General features: G+C 43.3%; 1 protein-coding gene across 1 annotated transcript in view; it reads right to left on the bottom strand.

Annotated features, from left to right (window-relative positions):
- atp2a1 (ATPase sarcoplasmic/endoplasmic reticulum Ca2+ transporting 1) overlaps positions 1-23,231 on the bottom strand; it is a 34,541-nt gene that overhangs the window by 877 nt on the left and 10,433 nt on the right. Inside the window, exons 5-24 of the mRNA XM_084071799.1 lie at positions 22,584-22,688; positions 19,615-19,753; positions 18,358-18,438; positions 17,834-17,919; positions 17,032-17,187; positions 16,271-16,412; positions 15,311-15,477; positions 14,520-14,608; positions 13,895-13,997; positions 13,332-13,463; positions 12,924-13,052; positions 12,145-12,363; positions 11,495-11,606; positions 10,601-10,824; positions 9,364-9,584; positions 8,392-8,594; positions 3,809-3,894; positions 2,757-2,890; positions 1,341-1,458; positions 377-494 (exon numbers count right to left, since the gene is read on the bottom strand). Of these exons, the coding sequence (XP_083927925.1) occupies positions 377-494; positions 1,341-1,458; positions 2,757-2,890; positions 3,809-3,894; positions 8,392-8,594; positions 9,364-9,584; positions 10,601-10,824; positions 11,495-11,606; positions 12,145-12,363; positions 12,924-13,052; positions 13,332-13,463; positions 13,895-13,997; positions 14,520-14,608; positions 15,311-15,477; positions 16,271-16,412; positions 17,032-17,187; positions 17,834-17,919; positions 18,358-18,438; positions 19,615-19,753; positions 22,584-22,688 (2,764 nt within the window). The remainder of the gene's footprint in view (positions 1-376; positions 495-1,340; positions 1,459-2,756; positions 2,891-3,808; positions 3,895-8,391; positions 8,595-9,363; positions 9,585-10,600; positions 10,825-11,494; positions 11,607-12,144; positions 12,364-12,923; positions 13,053-13,331; positions 13,464-13,894; positions 13,998-14,519; positions 14,609-15,310; positions 15,478-16,270; positions 16,413-17,031; positions 17,188-17,833; positions 17,920-18,357; positions 18,439-19,614; positions 19,754-22,583; positions 22,689-23,231) is intronic.

The raw sequence follows: 23,231 nt of genomic DNA, 5'->3' as shown, positions 1-23,231 counted from the left end.
TGACATGTTACTGACATGATACTGACATGATACTGACAATGATACTGATGATGTCAGTATCACGGTCAGTATCATGTCACAGGGCTGTGACAGGGCCTGACATCCCTTTGACAGGGATGTTATTTGGAAATCGATGAAATGTTTTCTAAAATATATAAGCAACACAATACACAATAAAATAATAACAAATTCTTGAAACAGGCTTCATTATGTGGGTTAGTAGAACGTTATGGAATAATATAGCACCAACAAAATCCAGTAAAATCTTTAGAATAGTGCTTGAAAAGGGCATTCACACTGTGCACCCCATGCAATTCCCGGCAAAAGTATGAGTCAGACTCCTAATTCTTCAATAATTATTCATTATTAAACTCACCCTCCAGATATGTGCGCGCCACAAACTTGAGCACCTCGTCAATGAGGATGACTGGGAAGGACAGCTTGAGGACCATCAACCACTGTTCCACATTTAAATGTTTGAGCTTAAAGATCATCTGCAGGAGAGAATACATCAAACATTACTGTATGTACAGGAGACGGGAGTACGATCTACAGGAGACAGGAGTATCTACAGGAGACAGGAGTGTCTACACTGTTACTGTAGATACAGTTATCTACAGGAGACTCTTGATAAGAGTTGCATTAGTACTGTTTGTTGGCCAAGGATGCTTCTCGATCGATTAATCGATCAGTGGTTCTCAGTTAAATTTGCTATAGCATCAAATTCAGTTAAACCACTTTAACCCTATTTCATAATTCAACCATTTGAAAAAATCAAAAAGCTCACAACACGTTGCATTGACAGACAGTGTAGATCTGCTATTTTCAGAAAGAAATTGAAGAATTGTGAACATTTTTGGAATGATTTTGAACGACACAAATCTTTTCTGATGGGGATCCGTAGGCAAATTACATAATCAATTTGGGGGTCCTTGGCTATGAAAATGTTTGAGAACTAATAAATGAATAAACAGACAGACAGACACAGATGGACAGTGTGATGTAGTGATGGGAGGTGAATGATGTCTGGAGCATTGGTTCTCAAAGTGGGGTCTGGGGACCCCAGGGGGTTGCAGTTATACAAGCTCATAGCATCAAGTGCCGCTGTATGAGCTTGTAGATCTGCAATTTTTTGTGTTTAAATCTATTTTTTAAAAGAAGATTTTTTTTTACACAAATCTTTGCTTCTGGGGGTCCCAGGCACAACATAATTTCAGGTGGGGGTCCGTGGCCAATGCCATATACATATGAATTTGGTGGGTCCTTGACATGAAAAAGGTTTGAGAACCACTGGTCTGGAGGACAGTGTCTGTGGTGCAGCTTCTGGAGGACAGACTCACGGGCAAGGGGTCGACGTAGATGATCATGAAGTGGAGCGACATGGAGAGTGTCATGGCGCCCACCAGCCAGCAGTTGCTCCATGGGGGCATGCGCACGAGGGACTGGTTCTCTGACAAGCTGGGGGAAGGGTTGGTAGGAGGAGGGGGGGGGGTACGTTAATATATTGTTGAAACCTCTTATCTCCATATTCTAACCTTTTGTGTTTTTTCGTAAATTAACGCCCTATACTTGATCACACTACAGTGTCACAGACAAAAGCATCAAAAGTAGCAGATCTGCAAGCTCGAAACGTGGCGCGAAGCAACGCAGTTTTGTAGATATGCTACTTTTGCTATTTTTGAATTATTTGTTTTGGACATAGGAGGTTTCCCGCCCGACAGAGACGATATACAGTATAGACTGGTACACGTGTTTAGGGCTGCAACTATCAATGATTTTATTTGATAACTTTTTGGATTAATTGAATAATCGAGATGTGCGACTGTTTGTTCTTGGATAATAATTTAAAAAAAAAAGATTAGTCCAATGAATGACTTAAGCCATTAAGTGTGTGTGTAATGTTACAGAGCCGACCATGGTCAAAAAAGTACTAGCTTACTAAGTATGGAAGTGGTTAGAATTGAACCCATGCAAAATGGGTGCGGAGAAGAAGCATGTGACAGCTGAAGATGGCATGACGGGTGAGTGACTAAGAAATCATGGCCGTTTTATTAGCAAATGTCACCGAAGCACTGAGGTGTCACCACTCCATAGGACACGTTTACATCAGTGGTTCTCAACATGTGGGTCGGGACCCCCAGGGGGTCCCCACATGTTTTTTTTAAAGTTTTGTTTTTGGGGGGGGAGGGGGCGGGTCCCCAGATGAGAGTGAAGTGACAATTTGAGGAACCTTTTTAATACAAAAAAAAGAAAGAAAAAAAGCTAAATGTAATGCCTCAACTCCTACATTTCCAAATGCTTGTCAGGGTGGGGGGTCCCCAGTTCAAATATGATTATTTTGGGGGGTCGCGGCCTGAAAAGGTTGAGAACCACTGTTCTACAAGATGAAACACTCAGGAATGTGTTATAAAGGACCATACCAATAGTATTGCATATTTAGACCACTGACTACAAGTCACGTTATCCTTTACATTACTGACGGCAGCTTTTCAAAGCATTTTTTATACCTTTTTACATCTCAGAGGATGTCATTGGTTTTCATTCATTTACAAAATCACAAGTTTTCATCTATTAAAACCAATTCCAACATGAATAACTAAATAAAACACAGTTTAAGAAATAGTGAAAATAGCAGATCTGCTATTTTCACTAGTTTGGGATGTGTAAATTCTCTTTTGGGTCTCTAGCTAAAAAAAAAGGTTTGGGAACTGCTTGGTGTTAACGGCATGGCCAGTAGTAGACTAGACTAGACAGACCTGTTGAGAGCGTTGCACATCTCGATGGTGACCAGCACAGACAGGGCCATGGTCATGGGTGGGCAGGCTTCAAACACTTCACACTGGACCCCCACAAAGTCCTCGTTCTCCTCGGTGCACTGCATGAAGTGAGACTGAAGGGGAGCATGGAGACAAGTCAATGACCCTGGTGTATGAACCCATTCAATCCGGGAACGCATCTGTGTCATTTTAAGATTTCTTTGGCTATTAAAAAAATAGCAGATATATGAGCTTGTATATCTGCAAAAATTGAAAATGTATAAATAATATAGGTATATGTTTTAAAGCAAACATTTGTGACTCAAATCTTTGCTTCTGGAGGTCCCTGGAACAAAAATATTTTACAAATGTTCCCTTTAAAAAAGATATATTCAAAGATTTGCACAAATCTTCACGATCTTTCAAAAATATGAATGTAAAATGACAGAGATGCGTTCCCTGATTCTTCATTTTAACATGTACTATTATGTTTGAAGTATTTATTTTATTTTTTTATTCTTCTGCACAATGAAATGGACAGGTCTGACTGAACTGAACTGTTCTTAAGCATAACATTAAAAAAAACCTAAGGCTCCCTCTGCCGTTGGTGTGTGTGTGTCCCTAAATGGGCTAATCCCTGCCTAAACACTACAGACACATTTCTGGCAGCAGACAATAAAGTCAAGTCATTTTTAAAGATATCGTTTGGGCTTTTCTGCCTTAATTTGGATAGTACAGTTAGTTGAGATAGACAGGAACCAGGAGAGAGAGACAGGCGAGTGACACAGCAAAGGGCGTCTCGCTCAGGAATCGAACCCGCAACACGCCGCATTAAAGCTTATATATGAGGTGTGTGCCTTAACCGCCAGGCCATCGGCACCCCATGGTAAAACTAAGTAAAGCTGACATAGTAAGACTTGAGTTCACTGTGTCCAACGGCTGCAGGGACTGGACTATTGAAAGTATCAATAAAAAAAATCAATAAAAATCTCTATAAAAAAAAGAGAGTAATGATGTGTAAATGGACAGCAGAGAGTTAGGTGAGCACTAACCAGCTGGTAGAAGGACACCATTGGGCCTTCATCACAGTAGATGAACCACCAGGCCGCGGCTGCCACGGTCGCAGCGCCCACATAACCTGAAGCAATCATAAAGATTTGTGTTTTTTTTCCGTAAATTTACGCCCCTACCTTGATCACACTACAGCGTCACACTGAAAAGCATCAAAAGTAGCAGATCCGCAAGCTCGAAACGCGTCGCGTAGAGCTTGCGGATCTGCTACTTTTGATGCTTTTTCTTTATTTGAATCGTGAAAAGCAACAGTTTTAGACATAATGAGGTTTCCAACCGACAGACGATATGCATCACATAAGCCCTGTTTTATACTTCGTCACACAACGGTGTCATGCTAAAACAGAGAAAATAGCAGATCTTGTGAGCTTGTAGATCTGCAATTTTCAAAACGTTTGTTAGTCGGGGGCCCCGGGGATAAAAAAGGACCGTTTGGTTCAGATTCTCGCAAATTCGCCAAATTTGGCACAGATGTTGTCCATACCATACTTAATCATTTTAAGATGGGTGCCAAGATTGGCGCCCCATGGTACTGCCATATTGCGCAATCCAATATGGCTGCCACCCGAAAAAAACGGAAAGGCCTAGAATCATAAATGATACCACTTTTTAGGGGTTTACTGGGTTGTATAATCTGATTCTGGTGTTATTTCAATGATTTGAAGTCAAGATTACCCCTCAAGGTCAAGTTTACTCATCAAAGTTAGTATATAAAGGCAATATCGGGGTAAAATCCAGTATTTCTGGTGCGCCATGCCAGATTCTACCCCCAAAAAGTTTTTTCTCATTATAAGCTATACTTGTATAATATGTATCAATGTTTCACAATTCAAAACAATCAGATTGTGGTTTCATCTCAATGATATGAGGTCAAGTTTACCCCTCTAAGTAAACATAAAGGTCATTTTGGGGTCATTAAAAACAAATCTTATCATTATTTATCGGAAATAACGCACAAGGTATGCCCATCAAGTGTCTCTCATGTCACTTTATGAGCTCAAACAGACCGCCTACGCAGAGTATTGTGAGAGTATAATGGGCCCACCTGAGTCATTTGATATGTGGGATCAACGTTCACAAACTGTTCCCCAGTTCAAGTTTTGGTCAACCATAATGAAGCTGGAGCTGCTGATGTGTCGCTTTGTGCGGTCCCTGCGGGAAGGGGACTTTCCACTATATGTGCAAGCATGTGACGAACTCTGCGGCTGGTTTCACGCCCTGGACCACACAAACTACGCACGCTGGCTGCCAGTCCATGTCCGTGACATGGTTCAGATGGCTGATAAACACCCTCAAGTACATGCTGAATTCATGAAGGGCAACTTTGTTGTGCAGAAATCAGCTAGAAAGTTCAGCCTCATGGCCAAGGACCAAGCGCATGAGCAGTCCAACAAAAGCCTTCAGGTGCATGGCGGAGCCGTTGGACTCTATGAGAATCCTGAAGCCCTTACACTGTTTATGCTGGCTGGACCTGATTGCACATGGATAGTTGAGGAGTTTGAGGCCATCAATGACCCACCAACGTCATCCACTGCTCATCATGAGGAAGGACATAACTTGCAAGTAAAGTTTCGCAAGGATGTACTCTCGTTCATCGATGTGGTACAGCAGCTAGGCAACCCCTTCCTTGCTACAAGCCAGGAGCTTATTGCACTCGATACACAGAATGTCATGGAGCCAGCAGTTGTTGCTTCTTTATCTCAAATCCATGAAGCCGGCCAGACCCTTCACGCAGCATATGTCAAGGAAAGATTGGAAATGGCTTCAGTACCAGTATCTGATACCGTCAAGCGGAAAAACATGCTAACATTCGCCAACCGAACTGGCCCCAAGAAAAAAGGTACAAAGGACAGTGGCATACAGAAGCAGAACATGGTTTTAATCACACAACTGTTCCTTTCACTCCAGTCACGTCCCAATGCTGACATGACAGACTTCTTTCAGTTCGAAAATCAGAGAGAGCCACCGAGCCTAGCGGACAGAGGGTCTCTGCGATCTGGGACAAAGTCTGACATTCTTCAATGCCTCAATGCTAGCACAGGTTGTGCAGCTTCTGCCAAACAAGCTACCGTTGTGGTGTTGGATATGGCAGCAGTCATCCACATAGTGCGCCCCACAACAGCAAAGACATTCAGCGAGTATGTCTTGCTCAACATTACACCATGTCTGGAGGCCCAAATGACAACTAGTACCCAACGCATTGATGCTGTATGGGACAACTACCCAGAGGAAAATAACCTAAAATATCTTACACAGAAACGGCGTGGGAATGGTTCACGGACAAAAGTCGGTGATGGTAGCACTCCAATCCCTAAGCATGAATGGAACAGTGGCTTCCTAAAAAACGAGGACAACAAAAAGGAGCTCTTCTCATTCATCAGCACACAGATCTCAAAGAATGACATGCGTGGAAAGCTCCTTCTGACTACCCGCTTTGAGACTGTGCTCTCCAACATGCCTTGTGATGTCACAAAACTTCAGAAGTGCAACCATTCTGAGGCAGACACCAGGATCCTCCTGCATCTGGCACAACAGCAGAGCAGGGTCATACAACAGCCTATGTTCGCACCGTAGACAGTGATGTTGTCATTTTGGCAATCCGGTTTTTCGAGACCCTTGGCCTAACGGAGCTCTGGGTGGGTTTCGGTACTGGTCGAAAATATCGTGACATACCAGTCCATACCATCTACTCTGATCTCGGTCCATCAAAGTCCTTGGCACTAACCCTCTTCCACAGCTTAACAGGGTGTGACACAACTTCCCAGTTTCTCGGATGTGGCAAGAAGACAGCTTGGGCAGCCTGGAGAAGCATACCAGACCTCACCAACACACTAGTTGCTCTCACACACACCCCTGACCTCTTCAGTCTTGAGTCTGTGCATATGCAGAACATTGAACGTTTCGTCGTGCTCATGTACAGCAAGGGGTGTGGTGCAGCTGGTGTCAATGAGGCCAGACATCGCCTCTTCACCACTGGAAGTAGATCACTGGAAAACCTCCCACCTACCCAAGCTGCACTGTTCCAACATGTCAAGCGAGCGCTACTGCAGGCAAGTTTCTACTGGAATCAGGCAACCTCGGTCCAGCAGGAAATTCCTGACTTCAGTGAGTGGGGCTGGCACAAAGATGGCACTGGCACATGGCAACCACTGTGGACCACTCTTAGTGATGCATCAGCAGCATGTGACCTTCTTGTTCGCTGTGGCTGCCTCAAGGGATGCATGGGAAGGTGCAAATGCAACCGTATCGGTGTCCGATGCACAATCCTCTGCAAATGCGGAGGTGGGTGCCTTAATAACGAAGATGACAGCCAGTAACTCCACACCTTGCAAGGGATGGAGACACAATAAAGAATGTGAATGACATTGTGATCTAACTTTTTGATTTTATCAAGTTTTACGGAATAACTATTTTGATTACATTGTCCCCTACTGTCAGTTGTTTACTTAAAGTTGAAGTTGGACTTGTGGACTCAGGTGGAGCCTGAGCATTGGATCAAAAAAACATTTTTTGCTGTGTCCCTAGACACATTTTGTTTGTCTTTTTCTTTTAGGATTTTGTTGGCACATATCAATTTTAATTGAAAATTGTTTGTATTAGTTTATTGTTAATAAACAATCTACTGTTTTGAGTTGTGAAACATTGATACATACAGATGTGCCACTTCAAAACTTCACACGTTACTGTTCTTTCCCTGAAAGTCCCCTGAAAATGCATTTTTTTACTCCCTTTTCTGCCCTTAAAATGCACTGTTTTGCCCCTGAAAAGAAGTTGTCACTACACACCCCCGTTTTTCCCTTCAACAGACATCCATATACATGAGAACAAAAGAATGTGTGTTTAAGAAGGTGTCAGACTCATTATGAGGCGAAAGGTGATTTGACCAGTTGCTCAAATTAATTAGCATCATAAAAGCAGTGATCATCAAAATAATTCAGCATTTTAAATGCCCTTCTTTGTCCCTCTTATTTCCCTGGGAATCCCCTGAAAATTTACTGTCTTGGCGATGGCAGGACATGTGAAGTTTTGAAGTGGCACATCTGTATACAAGTATAGCTTATAATGAAAAAAAAATACTTTTTGGGGGTAGCATCTGGCATGGCGCACCAGAAATACTGGATTTTACCCCAATATTACCTTTATATACTAACTTTGATGAGTAAAATTGACCTTGAGGGGTAATCTTGACCTCAAATCATTGAAATAACACCAGAATCAGATTCTACGACCCAGAAAACCCCTAAAAAGTGGTATAATTTATGATTCTAGGCCTTTTCGTTTTTTTCGGGTGGCAGCCATATTGGATTGCGCAATATGGCAGTACCATGGGGCGCCAATCTTGGCACCCATCTTAAAATGATTAAGTATGGTATGGACAACATCTGTGCCAAATTTGGCGAATTTGCGAGAATCTGAACCAAAATATCCCCGGGGCCCCCGACTATGTGAAAGTCTTCGCCTTTAATTTACCCCAAAATAGTGACCGATCATTCATTTCTATTCTATTAAATGATCTAGGATATTATGATGGATTGAATGGCTGAGCTGGATTGAACCTTTATACCTCCAATGGCCATGTATCTGAAGAAGAGCCAGCCAGAGATGAGGGGCTCCTTGGGGGAGCGGGGGGCCTTGCCCATGATGTCCAGGTCGGGGGGGTTGAAGCCCAGGGCGGTGGCGGGCAGACCGTCTGTCACCAGGTTCACCCACAGCAGCTGGACGGGGATCAGGGCTTCAGGGAGACCCAGCGCAGCTGTAAGGAAGATGCTGAGAGAGAGAGAGAGAGAGAGAGAGAGAGAGAGAGAGAGAGAGAGAGAGAGAGAGAGAGAGACAGACAGACAGACAGACAGACAGACAGACAGACAGACAGACAGACAGACAGACAGACAGACAGACAGACAGACAGACAGACAGACAGACAGACAGAGAGAGAGACAGAGAGAAAGAGACAGAGAGACAGAGAGACATAGAGACAGAGAGACAGAGAGACACACAAAGAGAGTGTCAGGGTGAGGGAGATCAAGGGTGCGTTTGGAAATACAGCACTGAGCGCTCCGGTGCGCAATTTCCGAATGCGCCCCAAGAAAGAGCAAGGGGAACGTGTTAAGCAGCGGTGGAAAAAGTAAAACAATTATTTACTTAAGTAAAAGTATCAATACTGCAATGTAGAAACACTCTGTTACAAGTAAAAGTCAGGTAACTTACTTGAGTAAAAGTTCAAAAGAGTTGGCATCAAAATATACTTAAAGTACCAAAAGTAAAAGTACTCATTATGCAGAATGTCTTGTTTCACAAGGTATCATTGTGTATATAATGTATTAACATGTTTTAGAAAATAGCAGAAGCTGCGACGCATTGTGTGCTTGTAGAGCTTGAAGATCAGCTATTTTCAAATAACCAAAGTTCAAATAGGGCTTGATAATAAGTGCTTAATGTATGCTTTGTAATAATAATCAAAATCTACAAAGTAACTAGTAACTAAATATAATAACCTATGAGGTTTCCCACCCTGACAGAGACCCTCATATGGACTCACCAGACCACCTCGCCCACGTTGGAGGAGATGAGGTAGCGGATGAACTGCTTCATGTTGTTGTAGATGGCTCGGCCCTCCTCCACAGCGGACACGATGGACGCAAAGTTGTCGTCGGCCAGGACCATCTCAGAGGCAGACTTGGCAACGGCAGTGCCAGAGCCCATGGCGATGCCAATCTCAGCCTTCTTCAAAGCTGGGGCATCGTTCACTCCGTCTCCGGTCTGGAGGAGGAGGAGGAGGGGGGGGGGGGTGTGGAGGAAAGGCATGGGGAAGCCATTAGAAGAGTGATGATAACCAGTGATGGAAGTACTCACTTCTTCCATCACACCTTTACATGTTACGCAAGTAAAAGTATCAATACCCCAATCTGTTACAAGTACAAGTTCGGTTTTCAAAATGTACTTGAGTAAAAGTACAAAAGTATTGGCACCAAAATATACTTTAATAAGTACCAAAAGTAAAAGTGCTCATTGTGCAGAAGTTTTCAAATGTATAAAATGTGTAAAACTCCTTTGAAAATTGCAGATCTACAAGCTCACAACATGTCGCAAAGCGTCCTGACCCAAATGTTGAGAATCACTGTTAAGTAGAGAGTACTTAGTGTAGTGCTGACATACACATTTGAGTCGGACACCTACTGCACTGCTCACTGAATATCTGTCTTAATACCACTTGAACCCAAGTGGCTCCAGTAGATTCTTGTCTGCTTCTTCTCACCAATGGTGGAAAAAGTAAGTTTTACTTAGGTGAAAGTATCAATACTATAGAAATACTCTGTTACAAGTAAAAGTCCAGTATTCAAAATGACTTGAGTAAAAGTACAAAAGTAATGGCATCAAAATATACTTAAAGCACCAAAAGTAAACGTACTGATTATGTAGAATGTCCCATTTCACAAGTTTTTAAAATATATATAAATCCTTTGAAAATAGCCGATCTACAAGCTCACAACGCTTGTGAGCTTGTAGATCGGCTATTTTCAAATAGCCAAAAGTATATAGGGTTGAAGTGGTTAATGTATGTTATGTAATAATAATCAAAATCTGCAAAGTAACTATGTAACTAAAGTTTTCAAATAATTGTAATGGAGTAAAAGCTAAACGTTTGTCTCTGAGATGTAGTGGCGTATTGCAAATTGGAAGTACTCAAGTAAAGTAAAAAAAAACACTTCGAAATTGTACTTAAGTGCGGTACTTGAGCACATGTACTCAGTTACTTTACACCACTGCCGTCTCACCATGGCGGTGATCTCGTCGAAGCCTTGCAGGAACTCCACGATCTTGGACTTGTGGGACGGCTCCACTCGGGCGTAGCAGGACGCCCTCTGGACCGCCTTCTTCTGCTCGGACAGGGACAGGTCGTCGAACTCGCGCCCGGTGTAGGCCCGGCCCGTCACGTCCTCGTCCTCGCCGAAGATGCCGATGCGGCGGCAGATGGCCACGGCCGTGCCCTTGTTGTCGCCTGCATGGCGGGATACAACACAAGGAACATGACTTTGTTTGTTTTTTTGGTCGTCCCCATGAGCACTTCTTCTCAGCGTCTCTCTCCACTTAACCCATTAAGAAACCTGGAACGCATCTGTGTCACTTTAGATTTCTTTAATCTATTAAAAAATAGTAGATATACAAGCTCATAGCGCGGCACCGAGTGCCGCGCTATGAGCTTGTAGATCTGCTATTTTTTAAAGATATTGAAAACATGTTTTTTTTGTTAGGATTTAGGAAACATTTTTAAGAATCGCCTCAGGTCTTAATGGGTTAAAAGGATCCCTGGCTAATAAGCCAAATATGCCTTAATACATTATAATTGCCCTGTATAACTAAAATATATTTTTTAAAACACCTTCAATATTTTATTTATTTTAGAAACAGTTATTTTCTACTCAATAGGGGCAGTGCCCGCCGCAAGTTGATGATATCATTTGTCCATGTGTGGTCTAGCCCTATGGAATTTATGGAATGCATGTGAAAATAGAAACATTTAAAATATTGATTTGATGCTCATATTAACCTTAGGAAGTATTACGTTTTTTTTTTTAAATTTGCACATTGGTCCATGCCCCTTATATTAAACAATGTAAAAGTACTTGAGTAAATGTACTTTACAGTTACTTTACACCACTGGTACTGACCAGTGATCATGATGACCCGGATGCCAGCAGCCCTGCACAGCTGGATGGAGCCCATCACCTCTTTGCGAGGGGGGTCCAGCATGCCCACACAGCCCACAAAGGTCAGGTCGGTCTGGAAGGCAGAAGCAAGGGAACATGTAAGCAGTGGTGGAAGAAGCACTCCCATTTTTTACTTAAGTAAAAGTATCAATACTGCATTGTAGAAATACTCTGTTACAAGTAAAAGTCCGGTAATAAAAATGTACTTGAGTAAATGTACGAAAGCATTGGCATCAAAATATACTAAGAGTACCAAAAGTAAAAAGTGCTCATTATGCAGAATGTCCCGTTTCACAAGTTATCATTATGTCTAAAATGTATTAAAAATCTTTTGAAAATAGCAGCTTTTGACAAGCTCACAGCGCGTCGCTATGAGCTTGTAGATCGGCTATTTTTTAATAGCCAAAGCTGAAGTGGTAAATGTATATTTTGTAATAATAATCAAAAGTAGTGGAGCAAAAAGTACAACATTTGGATCCGAGATGTAGTGGAGTAGAAGTAAAAGTATTGGAAAATCGGAAAATACTCGAGTAAAAGCACAAACACCTCAAAGTTGTACTTAAGCACAGTACTTGCTAGTAAACGTACTTAGTTTCCATTGCTGTGCTCACCTCGTAGTCGATGAATTTGGTGGCGTCCTCCAGGTTCATCTCCTCTCTCTTCAGAGGAGAGTCGCGGGTGGCCAGGGCCAGGCAGCGCAGGGTGTCGCGGCCCGTGCCCCACTCCTTGATCACCGACAGGATGCTGTCCTTGACGGGGCCGGTCAGGGGCACGCGGGTGGTGCCCACGCGCACGTACGCACAGCGGTCGATCACGCCCTCCGGAGCTCCCTGGGGGAAGGACGAAAAAACAACACGGTGATCCATCCGTCCATCCATCCATACCAGAGATGGAAAAAGTACTCAAATGTTTTACTTAAGTAAAAGTATCGATACTGCAATGTAGAAGTACTCGGTTATAAGTAAAAGTCTGGAATAAAAAATGTACTTGAGTAAAAGTGCAAAAGTATTGGTATCTAAATGTACTTTAAGTACCAAAAGAAAAATACTAAAATGTTTGAAAAAAGCAGATCTACAAGCTCACCTCACAACGCGTCGCGATGTGACGCGTTGTGAGGTTTTGTGCCAGGGACCCCAGAAGAGAAGTTTCAAAAGTTTCCAAACATTGTACAAGCTCGCAGCACGGCACAAAGTGACGCGCTGTGGGCTTGTACATCTGCTACTTTTGAATAGCCAACGTATAAATGGATAAAGTGGTTAAAATGATTGTGATGCTACGTTAACTACTTGGGGGGTTTGGGGGGTTCTTGGGGGGTTCTTTCTTGACTTGAAAACGTTTGAGAACCACTGCTCCAGACAACATACTGTACGGCTCAATGCCTCAATCTGACCTTGATGAACATCTTGTTTCCCACAGGGAGGGTTTTGGATGACTTGGCGGGGCAGCAGTACACCGACATGGACTTCCTGTCTCTGGAGAACTCCAGGGTGAACTCCTTCTTCATCAGCGTCTTAATCACCTGTGATGTGAGAGAGAGGGGAAACGAGGGGGGGGGGGGGGGGGGGGCACCGTGGCTTCTTAAAAAGGACTTCACACCAGTGTTGATTTTGACATTTTGACCTTTTGAATAAAATTCCTTTTAGTTTTAGTCTAGTTTTAGTTAAGAATATTATATTTAGAAAATATTTTGTCATAGTTTTTAATCGCTGAACTTAACACTGCTTCACACTGGATGGAATTAGCCTTGCATTAAAACGCTTTCACTTTGCCATGGCATTCTCCTGCATGGTGGACTCACCGTGCAGCAGGCGTTGGCCCTCTCCACCTTGGACAAGCCCCTCACTTCTGAGTTGAACACGTTCATCTTCTCCACCAGACAGCTCAGAGCCGTCTCTGTGGCCTCGCCCACCTTCTCATAGATACCCTTAGACTGCACCAGCAAGGAGGGAAGGAAGGAAGGAAGGAGATAGACATGAGGGTGCTGGCATCCAACAATGATGCAAATGTTGCATGTTTGACAAAAGGTGGGCAGATCAAATATGGCCGTGATTTAAAGTAGTACGCCCTAAAACGTATTATTATTTTATTATTTTTGTCGCATTCCTGAGCCAATCATTTGCTGACCGGATTATCGTTCAATGGGAGACTCAGTAAGAGACTCTTTGAGTCTCCGCCATTCCTCAAATCATTGTCTCAGGAATGCGACAAAAACAAAAAAGATCTCCATGAATTCAAGGCTTCATGGGGTGTGTAATTGATAGAAAATAGGTCATTTTTTTGGGTGAACTACTCCTTTAACGTTGATGAAGACAGAACACGGTGAGTGTGTGTGTGCGTGTGTGTGTGTGTGTGTGTGCTGACCTCGTTGTAGTCCAGAGAGGAGTCGTTGCACAGAGCACAGATGGTGGCCAGCTCCACCAGCCCATCATACTGGCCACACTTCACAGAGCCACCGTTCTTGGTGCTGAGAGGACGACATGTGACAGGTCAGTGTGGTCAGTGTGTGCATGATGATGATTATGGTGGGTCGACCGCTTAAACCCTTATACTTGGCTGACCCGGAGTCCCCCAGGGCTCCATACGAGTGACCTTTCTGTTTTCGCTCCACATTAACCCATTAAGACCTGAGGCCGATTCTACAAAAAGTCTTCTAAATCCTAACAGTTTTCTGAGAAACCTATCAGTGGTTCTGAAACTTTTTCATGTCAAGGACCCCCAAAATGATTACGGCTTTAGCCGTGGAACCCCCCCCCCCCCAAGCCATCTCAAAATAATTTGTGTCGGGGAACTCTAAAAGCAAAGTTAAAAATGTTCGCTTGAAACTTTTATTTGCACACATTTTCACGACTTTTCAAAAATTGCAAGCTCATAGCACGGCACAGTGACGTGCTATGAGGTTGTATATGTGCTATTGTACATTTTCACCCCTGGGGGTCCCCGTGTGGGGTGAAAATGTGTGTGCCCTTCAAGTGGTCCCAGAACCTACACTTCTCCCTCGGGGGTGTACTTGGAGCCAGAGATGTCGAACTGTCCCAGACTGACGCTGTCGCCATCCACTTTGTCAATGATGAACATCTGCAGTGACCATACAAAGAGAAACACAGAAAATGAACTTCATTTTATGTAACCACTTGTCTCACACACACACACACACACACACACACACACACACACACACACACACACACACACACACACACACACACACACACACACACACACACACACACACACACACACACACACACACACACAGTTAACTAACTTGTTAATGAAGTATTAAATCGATCAATCAATCAATCAATCAATCAATTCATCAAGAAACATCAGCTGCATAATAGCTGATACCAATGTCGTCCAAAAAGTAGTAGTAATAGTGGCCAATATATCAGCCAGAGTAATATATTGGTCTGGTGCGGGTGCGTGCCAGTCTTAGCTTAGTGGCACACATCTGGTTGGTGGTGAGTGTGCCAGTAAATGGTGTAAAGTAACAAAGTACTTTTCCAGTTTTCAATACTTTTACTTCTACTCCACTACATCTCGGATCCAAACATTGTACTTTCACTCCATTACAATTGTTTGAAAACTTTAGCCACTATAGTTAACCACTTCAGCCCTAGGCTATATACATTTCGGCCATTTGAAAATAGCCGATCTACAAGACTCACAATGCGTCGCGATGCGACGCATTGTGAGCTTGTAGATCTGCTATTTTGGTACTTTAACATACATTTGATTACTTTTTTCCACCATAGGTGGTGAGCGTGCCAGTCTTACCTTGGTGACACACATCTGGTTGGTGGTGAGCGTGCCGGTCTTGTCAGAGCAGATGACCGAGGTGCAGCCCAGCGTCTCCACGGAGGGCAGACTCCTCACGATGGCGTTCTTCTTGGCCATGCGGCGGGTTCCCAGCGCCAGGCAGGTGGTGATGACGGCAGGCAGACCTGACACGAGAGATGAGAGCTCAGCGTCAGGGCCAACCTGTTAGGCACAGAGCACTGTTTCCCCCTAACAGTGATCTATGCCGCGGATCCATTTTTCGCGGGTCGCGAGAGAATATCCCTTTATTTTTTGGTTTCATACATTTTTTCATTGATTATTGTTATTTTTTTTAATATTTTCTAAAGATTTGCAGAGTGAGCGTTGAAAACGAATTCAAACATTTTTCAAAAATAATTTCATGAATATAATAATCAAAGAAATTCCCTAAATTACAAAACAAATGTTTAAGAAGTAGCCTAGTGAGAATAGCAGATCTGCATGCTCGTAGCTTGTAGATCTGATTTTTTTTCACTATAGTTTGGGGCCCGGGCAAACATTTGATTTCTCTTTTGGGTCTTGAGCTAAAAAAGTTTGGGAACCACTGGCATGGAGTACCGAAGTCCTGACGTCACTCCCACTACCCCTGGATCACCAACTTATTTTTTTGTATTGGAATTCCCAGAGGCCAAATCTTATTATTATTAAAAAAATGTTTTTGAAATAGCAACCTCTAAACCTAAGCCATATTTATACTTCATCGCACAACGGTGTCATAAAAAATAGTGATAATAGCCGATCTACAATGCGTTGCGATGTGACGCATTGTGAGCTTGTAGATCTTCTATTTTCACTATTTTGGAACGTTATTGAACTCCCTAAAATAGGGATAGTGATTATGAATCGATTATTTCGTTAAATGATTAATTTCCTTCTATAATCGATTAGTTCGATTGTTAACTGTTTCCTAACCCCTACCCTCGGGGATGGCGGCCACAGCCAAGGCCACAGCGATCTTGAAATAGTAGATGGCCCCACGGAACCAGGAGCCACCGTGCACGGGGTCGTTGAAGTGGCCGATGTTGATCATCCACACGGCCACACAGATGAGGGAGATGACCTGCAGACACACAACCACAGGCAACGCTGTCAACTACTTCCTGTCAACTACTTCCTTCTGCTGACTCATCAAGTGTGTGTAGAGCAGTGGTTCTCAACCAATTTCAAAAGTATCAAAGATCACAAAAGTATCCAGATCTACAAGCTTTGTGTGACGCTGTAGTGTGAAAAGAAACCCACAAAAAGTTAAAATATGGAGATTAGGGTTGTCCGATATTGGCTTTTTTACCGATAACCGATATACCGATATTGTCCAACTCTTAATTACCGATACCGATATCAACCGATACCGATATATTCGGGGATTATTGTGATTAGGGTAAGCTCAAATTTCATATCACACACACCATATACAGTAAGAACTCCTGTAACTTATTTATAAAGCAAAAAAAAAAAAAAGTTTTTTTTTTTTTTCAAAAACCGATACCGATATTTTCCCGATATCAATTTTTATGCTAATATCGGCCGATAATATCGGGAGGCCGATAAAATCGGACATCCCTAATATAGGCATGTGTATTGTCTCGTCTCTCATCCCAGCATGTGATGCTGTTTGATGCATCAATATGACTTGGCTTGGTCATTAGTTGTGTGTTTGTCCTTGTGTCCCTCAGACCCACCTTGGAGAGCTGCTCTCCGAACTCGTCCAGTTTCTGCTGCAGAGGGGTCTTCTCCTGCTCCGTGGCCGCCATCTGGTCACGGATCTTGCCAATCTCAGTGCAGACGCCGGTTGCCACGGCGATGCCGGTCGCCCTGCCGGAAGCGACGTTGGTACCCTAGAAAGAGGAGGAGGGGCAACACAGTCAGGCACGCAGATGTAGAGATGTAACGGCTGTGGTTATCATTGTTGTGATTACTCCCAGACATTCATTTCTTTGACAGTTTGAAATGTTTACAACCGGTTCTCAAACTTTGTCAAGTCAAGGAAATTGATATATATATGGCCGCGGACCCCCCCCCCCCATCTGAAAAGGTTTTATGCTAGGGACCCCCAGAATAGATTTTCTTTCTTTCTTTAAATTTCCAAAGTTCTCTAGTTTCTAAAGTTCCAAATATTTTTCAATATTTCTCAAACATTTTCTAAAATAGTAGATCTATGTACTGTACCTGCTCGCAGCGTGGCACAAAGTGACATGCTGTGAGCTTGTAGATCTGCTATTTTTGAATAGCCAACATATACATGGATAAAGTGGTGATGATTGTGATGCTATATTAACTACTTTTGGTGGGGACCCCCTGGAACCCCCCCCCAAGGACCCCTGGGAGTATGAGAAGGGATGTGTGTGTGTGTGTGTGTGTGTGTGTGTGTGTGTGTGTGTGTGTGTGTGTGTGTGTGTGTGTGTGTGTGTGTGTGTGTGTGTGTGTGTGTGTGTGTGTGTGTGTGGACGGACGGACGGACAGATGGACGGACGGGGGACTCACAGAGAACAGCATGTTCTTCTTGTCCTGGTTGACGGCCCGGGGGTCTGGGACAGGGTCTGTGTGTTTGATCACACTGACAGACTCACCTATAGAGGAGACACCATGAGACACATGATTATATCCTCTCTGTCAGGTGGACAAAAACTGTTACTTTTCAGGATTCAAATTCACAATCACCAAAGGTAGCAGATCTACAAGCTCTCTTGCAGATCTGCTACTTTTGGTGCTTTTGTGTGACGCTGTGGTATGATGCAAGTTGTTGTTTTTTTGGTCACTTCTCTCCATGCTGCATAGTAATTGCTTTTGTACATTTTAGCTTTTTATACATTTGAAAACTTGTGAAACGGGACATTCTGCATAATGAGTACTTTCTACTTGTGTTACTTTAAGTACATTTTGATACCAATACTTTTGTACTTTTACTCAAGTGCATTTTGAATTCCGGACGTTTACTTGTAACAGAGTATTTCTACATTGCAGTATTGATTCTTTTACTTGGGTACAAAATACACAGTGAGACCCACCAGTGAGGATGGACTGATCGATGCGGAGGGTTGTAGATTTGATAGAGATGAGCCTGATGTCAGCTGGCACTTTGTCGCCAACTAGAGAACACGCGCACGCACGCACGCACGCACGCACGCACGCACGCACGCACACACACACACACACACACACACACACACACACACACACACACACACACACACACACACACACACACACACACACACACACACACACACACACACACACACACGTTTACTTTAACCACTTAAACCTGATCTTTGTCAAGTTGCAAAATACTACGCGTTCTTTTTCCAAATCCCTTTGCCCTAAAGAATTGCAGATCTACAAGCTCCTAACACTTGCAGATCTGCTATTTTTGCCGTATGCCCCCCCCCCCCCCCCCCCCCCCCAACCTAGAATAGGGATGTTGGGGTTCAAGTGGTTAAACGTTTTCTTCAAGATGTACTGATGTCGTCAATGACTTTGGCCTTGTGAACGCTGTGAGACAGAAATACATAAATATGTGTCTGAGCAACAATGACTGCAAGGTAACAATGAGACAGACGTGTGTGTGTGTGTGTGTGTGTGTGTGTGTGTGTGTGTGTGTGTGTGTGTGTGTGTGTGTGTGTGTGTGTGTGTGTGTGTGTGTGTGTGTGTGTGTGTTGGGGGGGGGGGTGATGGACAGTGTTGTTGCTGAAAGCTGATACCACTTTGAGGGAGACCTTGGGGAAAGTATGAAATTAAAAGAACAGCTGTACAGAGAGAGAGAGAGAGAGAGAGAGAGAGAGAGAGAGAGAGAGAGAGAGAGAGGAGAGAGAGAGAGAGAGAGAGAGAGAGAGAGAGAGAGAGAGAGAAGAGAGAGAGAGAGAGAGAGAAAGTGAGAGGGGGAGGGAGAGAAAGTGAGAGGGGGAGAGAAAGAGAAAGTGAGAGGGGGAGCAAGGGACAGAGAGAGTGAAACAGACAGACAGGCAGGGAGAATCACATAAATATTAAATGTATTTATATACAAGGTCACTTCTTTTTCTTCAGTTAGTTTCTTCACCTCTCCTCTTATGTGATTGCCATAAAAGGACGCATGTTCATTCTCTAGGACATGTGACCCCCCCTCCCTTTCTCCCCTTCCCCACCCCACACACACACACACACACACACACACACACACACACACACACACACACACACACACACACACACACACACACACACACACACACACACACACACACACACACACACACACACACACACACACACACGCACACAGCTCTCACCAGACACCTCCACCACGTCACCGGGTACGATCTGCCGGGCTTTGATCATCTGCACACTCTTCCTGTCCGCCCGGTAAACCTTCCCCATCTCAGGCTCATACTCCTTCAGAGCCTCGATGGCGTCCTCCGCGTTGCGCTCCTGTCCCCCACAAACACAAACAACAACATCGTCACTGTCCGGGCAGAAACCTCCATAATCTCCATATTTAAACTTTTTGTGTTTTTCCATAAATTGACGCCCCTACTTGAGCGTCACACAAAAGCATCAAAAGTAGCAGATCTACAAGCTCGAAACGCGTCGCTTCGCGCCGCGTTTCGAGCTTGTAGATCTGCTACTTTCGATGCTTTTGAATTCTGAAAAGTAGCAGTTTTGGACATATGAGGTTTACGAATGAATAACCCACCATGAACCATGCTTTTCATCATTGTACGACCACAGCTCTGCACAATGTTTAAAAGAATACTTAGAATACGTAGAAACTTGGAAAACGTATAAGTTGTAGTATTGGGACTGCTATGTTATTTATCCCCAGCGTCGGTAAGCACAGACATGATGATGATGATGATACTTTATTGTATCATAAAGTATCATGTATTGTATCAGGTCTGAAATAGCACCATTTGCAATATCACAGAAAAAATAATAATAATAATAATAATTTATGTGTGTTAACCCTGATGATGCAAGTCATGGGTGACCCAAGGAAACCCAAGGAAACTATGTGTTTCTACAACATATATATGTATTTTAATACTTTTCAATGGTGGAAAAAGTATTATTTTATTTTTTACTTAGGTAAAAGTATCAATACTATCATGTAGAAATACTCTGTTCCTTTTATCCTTTCTTTTAAAGGAGACACACCATGAATTTCACTTTTTAATTTTTATTTTTTATTTTTTGGGCTCCCCAGTGTCTCTTGTACCCCAATTTTTTTTTATTTTTTACATTCAGTCATTCATTCTCATTTCAGAGATTTTCAGAATGGGCGTGTCTGAACAGGCCATCTCAGAATGGCAATGTTTGCTTACATCACGAACCATTCTGCCCATGTATTTTGACAGACAGAATTGCTCAGTAGCACCCCTCTGCCCAACAGGACGTTTTGGTATTGCAGCTGAAAGTGCTTTATAAGCCTGAGAGAATTGACTTGGGATGAGTATATCTGAGTGTTGATTTAGGCTCAAACCTTTTGAAAATGGTTTGAGGGACATACACCATATGATATTAAATATCAATTTTTTCAAAAAAATTCATGGTGTGTCTCCTTTAAAATAGCAGATCTACAAGCTCACAATGCGTCGCATTAAATTAATACCCTACTTGATCATACTACAGCGTCACACAAAAAGCACCAAAAGTAGCAGATCCGTAAGCTTGAAACGCGGCGCGAAGCGATTCGTTTTGAGCTTGTAGATCTGCTACTTTTGCTGTTTTCGAATTTGAATCCTGAAAAGTAACAGCTTTTGAGATATGAGGTTTCCATTTCCAACCGACAGAGACGATATAGCCTCAAAATAATAAATGTACCGGTTTAATTTGCAGATGCCGTTACATCCAAAAACTGCACGACAACATTCTATTCTAAATGACTTAACCCATTTTCAACCTCTCTTCCTATGAATGGTCCTCACTAACGTTCAGTATAAGAAGGTCTACTCACTTCACATCATCATTAGGCAGGTTTGGTCATTTCAAACAAGCTTATTTCAACCTCTTTTTTTTAATCAGGGGGTTCCAGTGGGTCCCCAGCAAAAGTATTTTACCCATGGAGACCTGAGGCGATTCTTTAAAAAAATCAAAATCCTAACAGTTTTTGGAGAAAAAAAAATCAAAAACTTTTTTTTTTCAAGATTTTTCAAAAATAGCATCTGTACAAGCTCATATGAGCTTGTAGATCTGCTATTTTTGAATAGACAAAGAAATCTAAAGTGACACAGATGCGTTCCAGGTCTTAATGGGTTAATACAGCATCACAATCATTTCAACCACTATCTATCCGTTTGGCTATTCAAAAATAGCAGATGTACAAGCTCACAGTACATCTACTAGTTTTGAACATTTCTGAATAGTAGGGAAAACGTTTGGAAACTTTTGTATACTTTTTTTTTTAACATAAATCATCTCTTCTGGGGGTCCCTGGCACAAAACATTTTCAGATGGAGCTTGGGTCCGCGGCCAAATACATATCAATTTGGGGGGTCCTTGACTTAAAAAAGTTGGAGAACTACTGGACTATGGGACATGACAAGACTAAGTATAAACCAGGCTTTATTGTCACTTCCAAGGCTGCCCGTCACGACCACCACCAACCACCTACAAGTGTAAAGCCTCAACTTATTCCAACCTTCTCACCCTGCTCTCCATTCTCCCTCCTACACCCCCCCCATGTGTCAATCCTAGTGCATAGTTTCCAAATGACCGGCACAAGGCTGATATGGACCCCCCCCCACACACACACACACACACACACACACACACACACACATATAAACACACACGCACACACACATCCAAGGCTTGCGGTAACCTGATCATCCCATTGTATTTTTACTGTGGATCGCGCAACGCGGACCGTATAGCGATGAGGGCCACTTTTTTGAAGTTATAGCCTTTGTGCACACACACACGCGCGCACGCGCACACGCACACACAGCTTCACCGCTCACCTTTTCACCCCTCCTGGCTGACGTCATGCCGACTATTGTGGACTTCTGTAGGACTTTGAGAGCTCGGCCCGCGGCTGCCGTTGCAAGATGCTTCACACACTGTCACGGTGACCCTGAGCCCTGTGCCACCGCATTGTGCTGTGATTTATAGCGCGTGTGTGTGTGTGTGTGACGGTTACTAAGAATGAGAGCTCTATTTACGTGTCTGTATAAAAGACATGCATTTGAGGGGCGGGTGGTATGTGCGCACGGGTCCTTGTGATGTGATGGTGTCAGTGAGTGTGTGTGTGTGCGCGTACCTGCCAAACTCCGACCACGGCATTGGCGATGAGGATGAGGAGAATGACGAAGGGCTCAACAAAGGCGGTGACTGTCTCCTCGCCTTCCTCGAACAAAGCTAGCACCTGAGAGAGAGACGGACATGGGAGACATTTAGGTTTAGTGGTTCTCAAAGTCCCAGAGGTCCTTGGGGGGGGCGGGAGGGTTCCAGGGGGTCCCCAGCAAAATGTGTTAATACAGCATCACAATTTCAGCCAGTTCATCCATGTTTCATACATTGGCCACTCAAAAACAGCAGATCTACAATCTCACGGCTTGTACATCTGCAATTTTTTCAATGTTTTTTTAACACAAATCTTCTCTTCCCTGGCACAAAATAATACAGATGGGGGATTCGTGACGAAATAAATACAACAAATACAATTTAGGGGTCCTTGACATGAAAACGTTTTGAGAACCACTGACTTGAGTACAGTACTTGAGTAAAGGTACTTAATTACTTGTGATTTTCTCCTGGTTTCACCTCCCTGCAGTATGTCCCTGTGTGTTACTATAGGAGCAGTCTGTTTGGGAAAGCTTTACAATGTTGATATGGACACAGATTAGCTGCAGACCAACGGAGCACAAAGGTCCTGTTATCCAGAGAATGGATGCACAGATCCCTCCCT

The sequence above is a fragment of the Gymnoscopelus microlampas genome, assembly GCF_963454915.1.
Source record: "Gymnoscopelus microlampas genome assembly, chromosome: 11".
Classification (NCBI taxonomy): Eukaryota; Metazoa; Chordata; class Actinopteri; order Myctophiformes; family Myctophidae; genus Gymnoscopelus; species Gymnoscopelus microlampas.
Note: the sequence above shows the minus strand (reverse complement) of the source record. Positions and strands in the feature narration are given on the sequence as shown.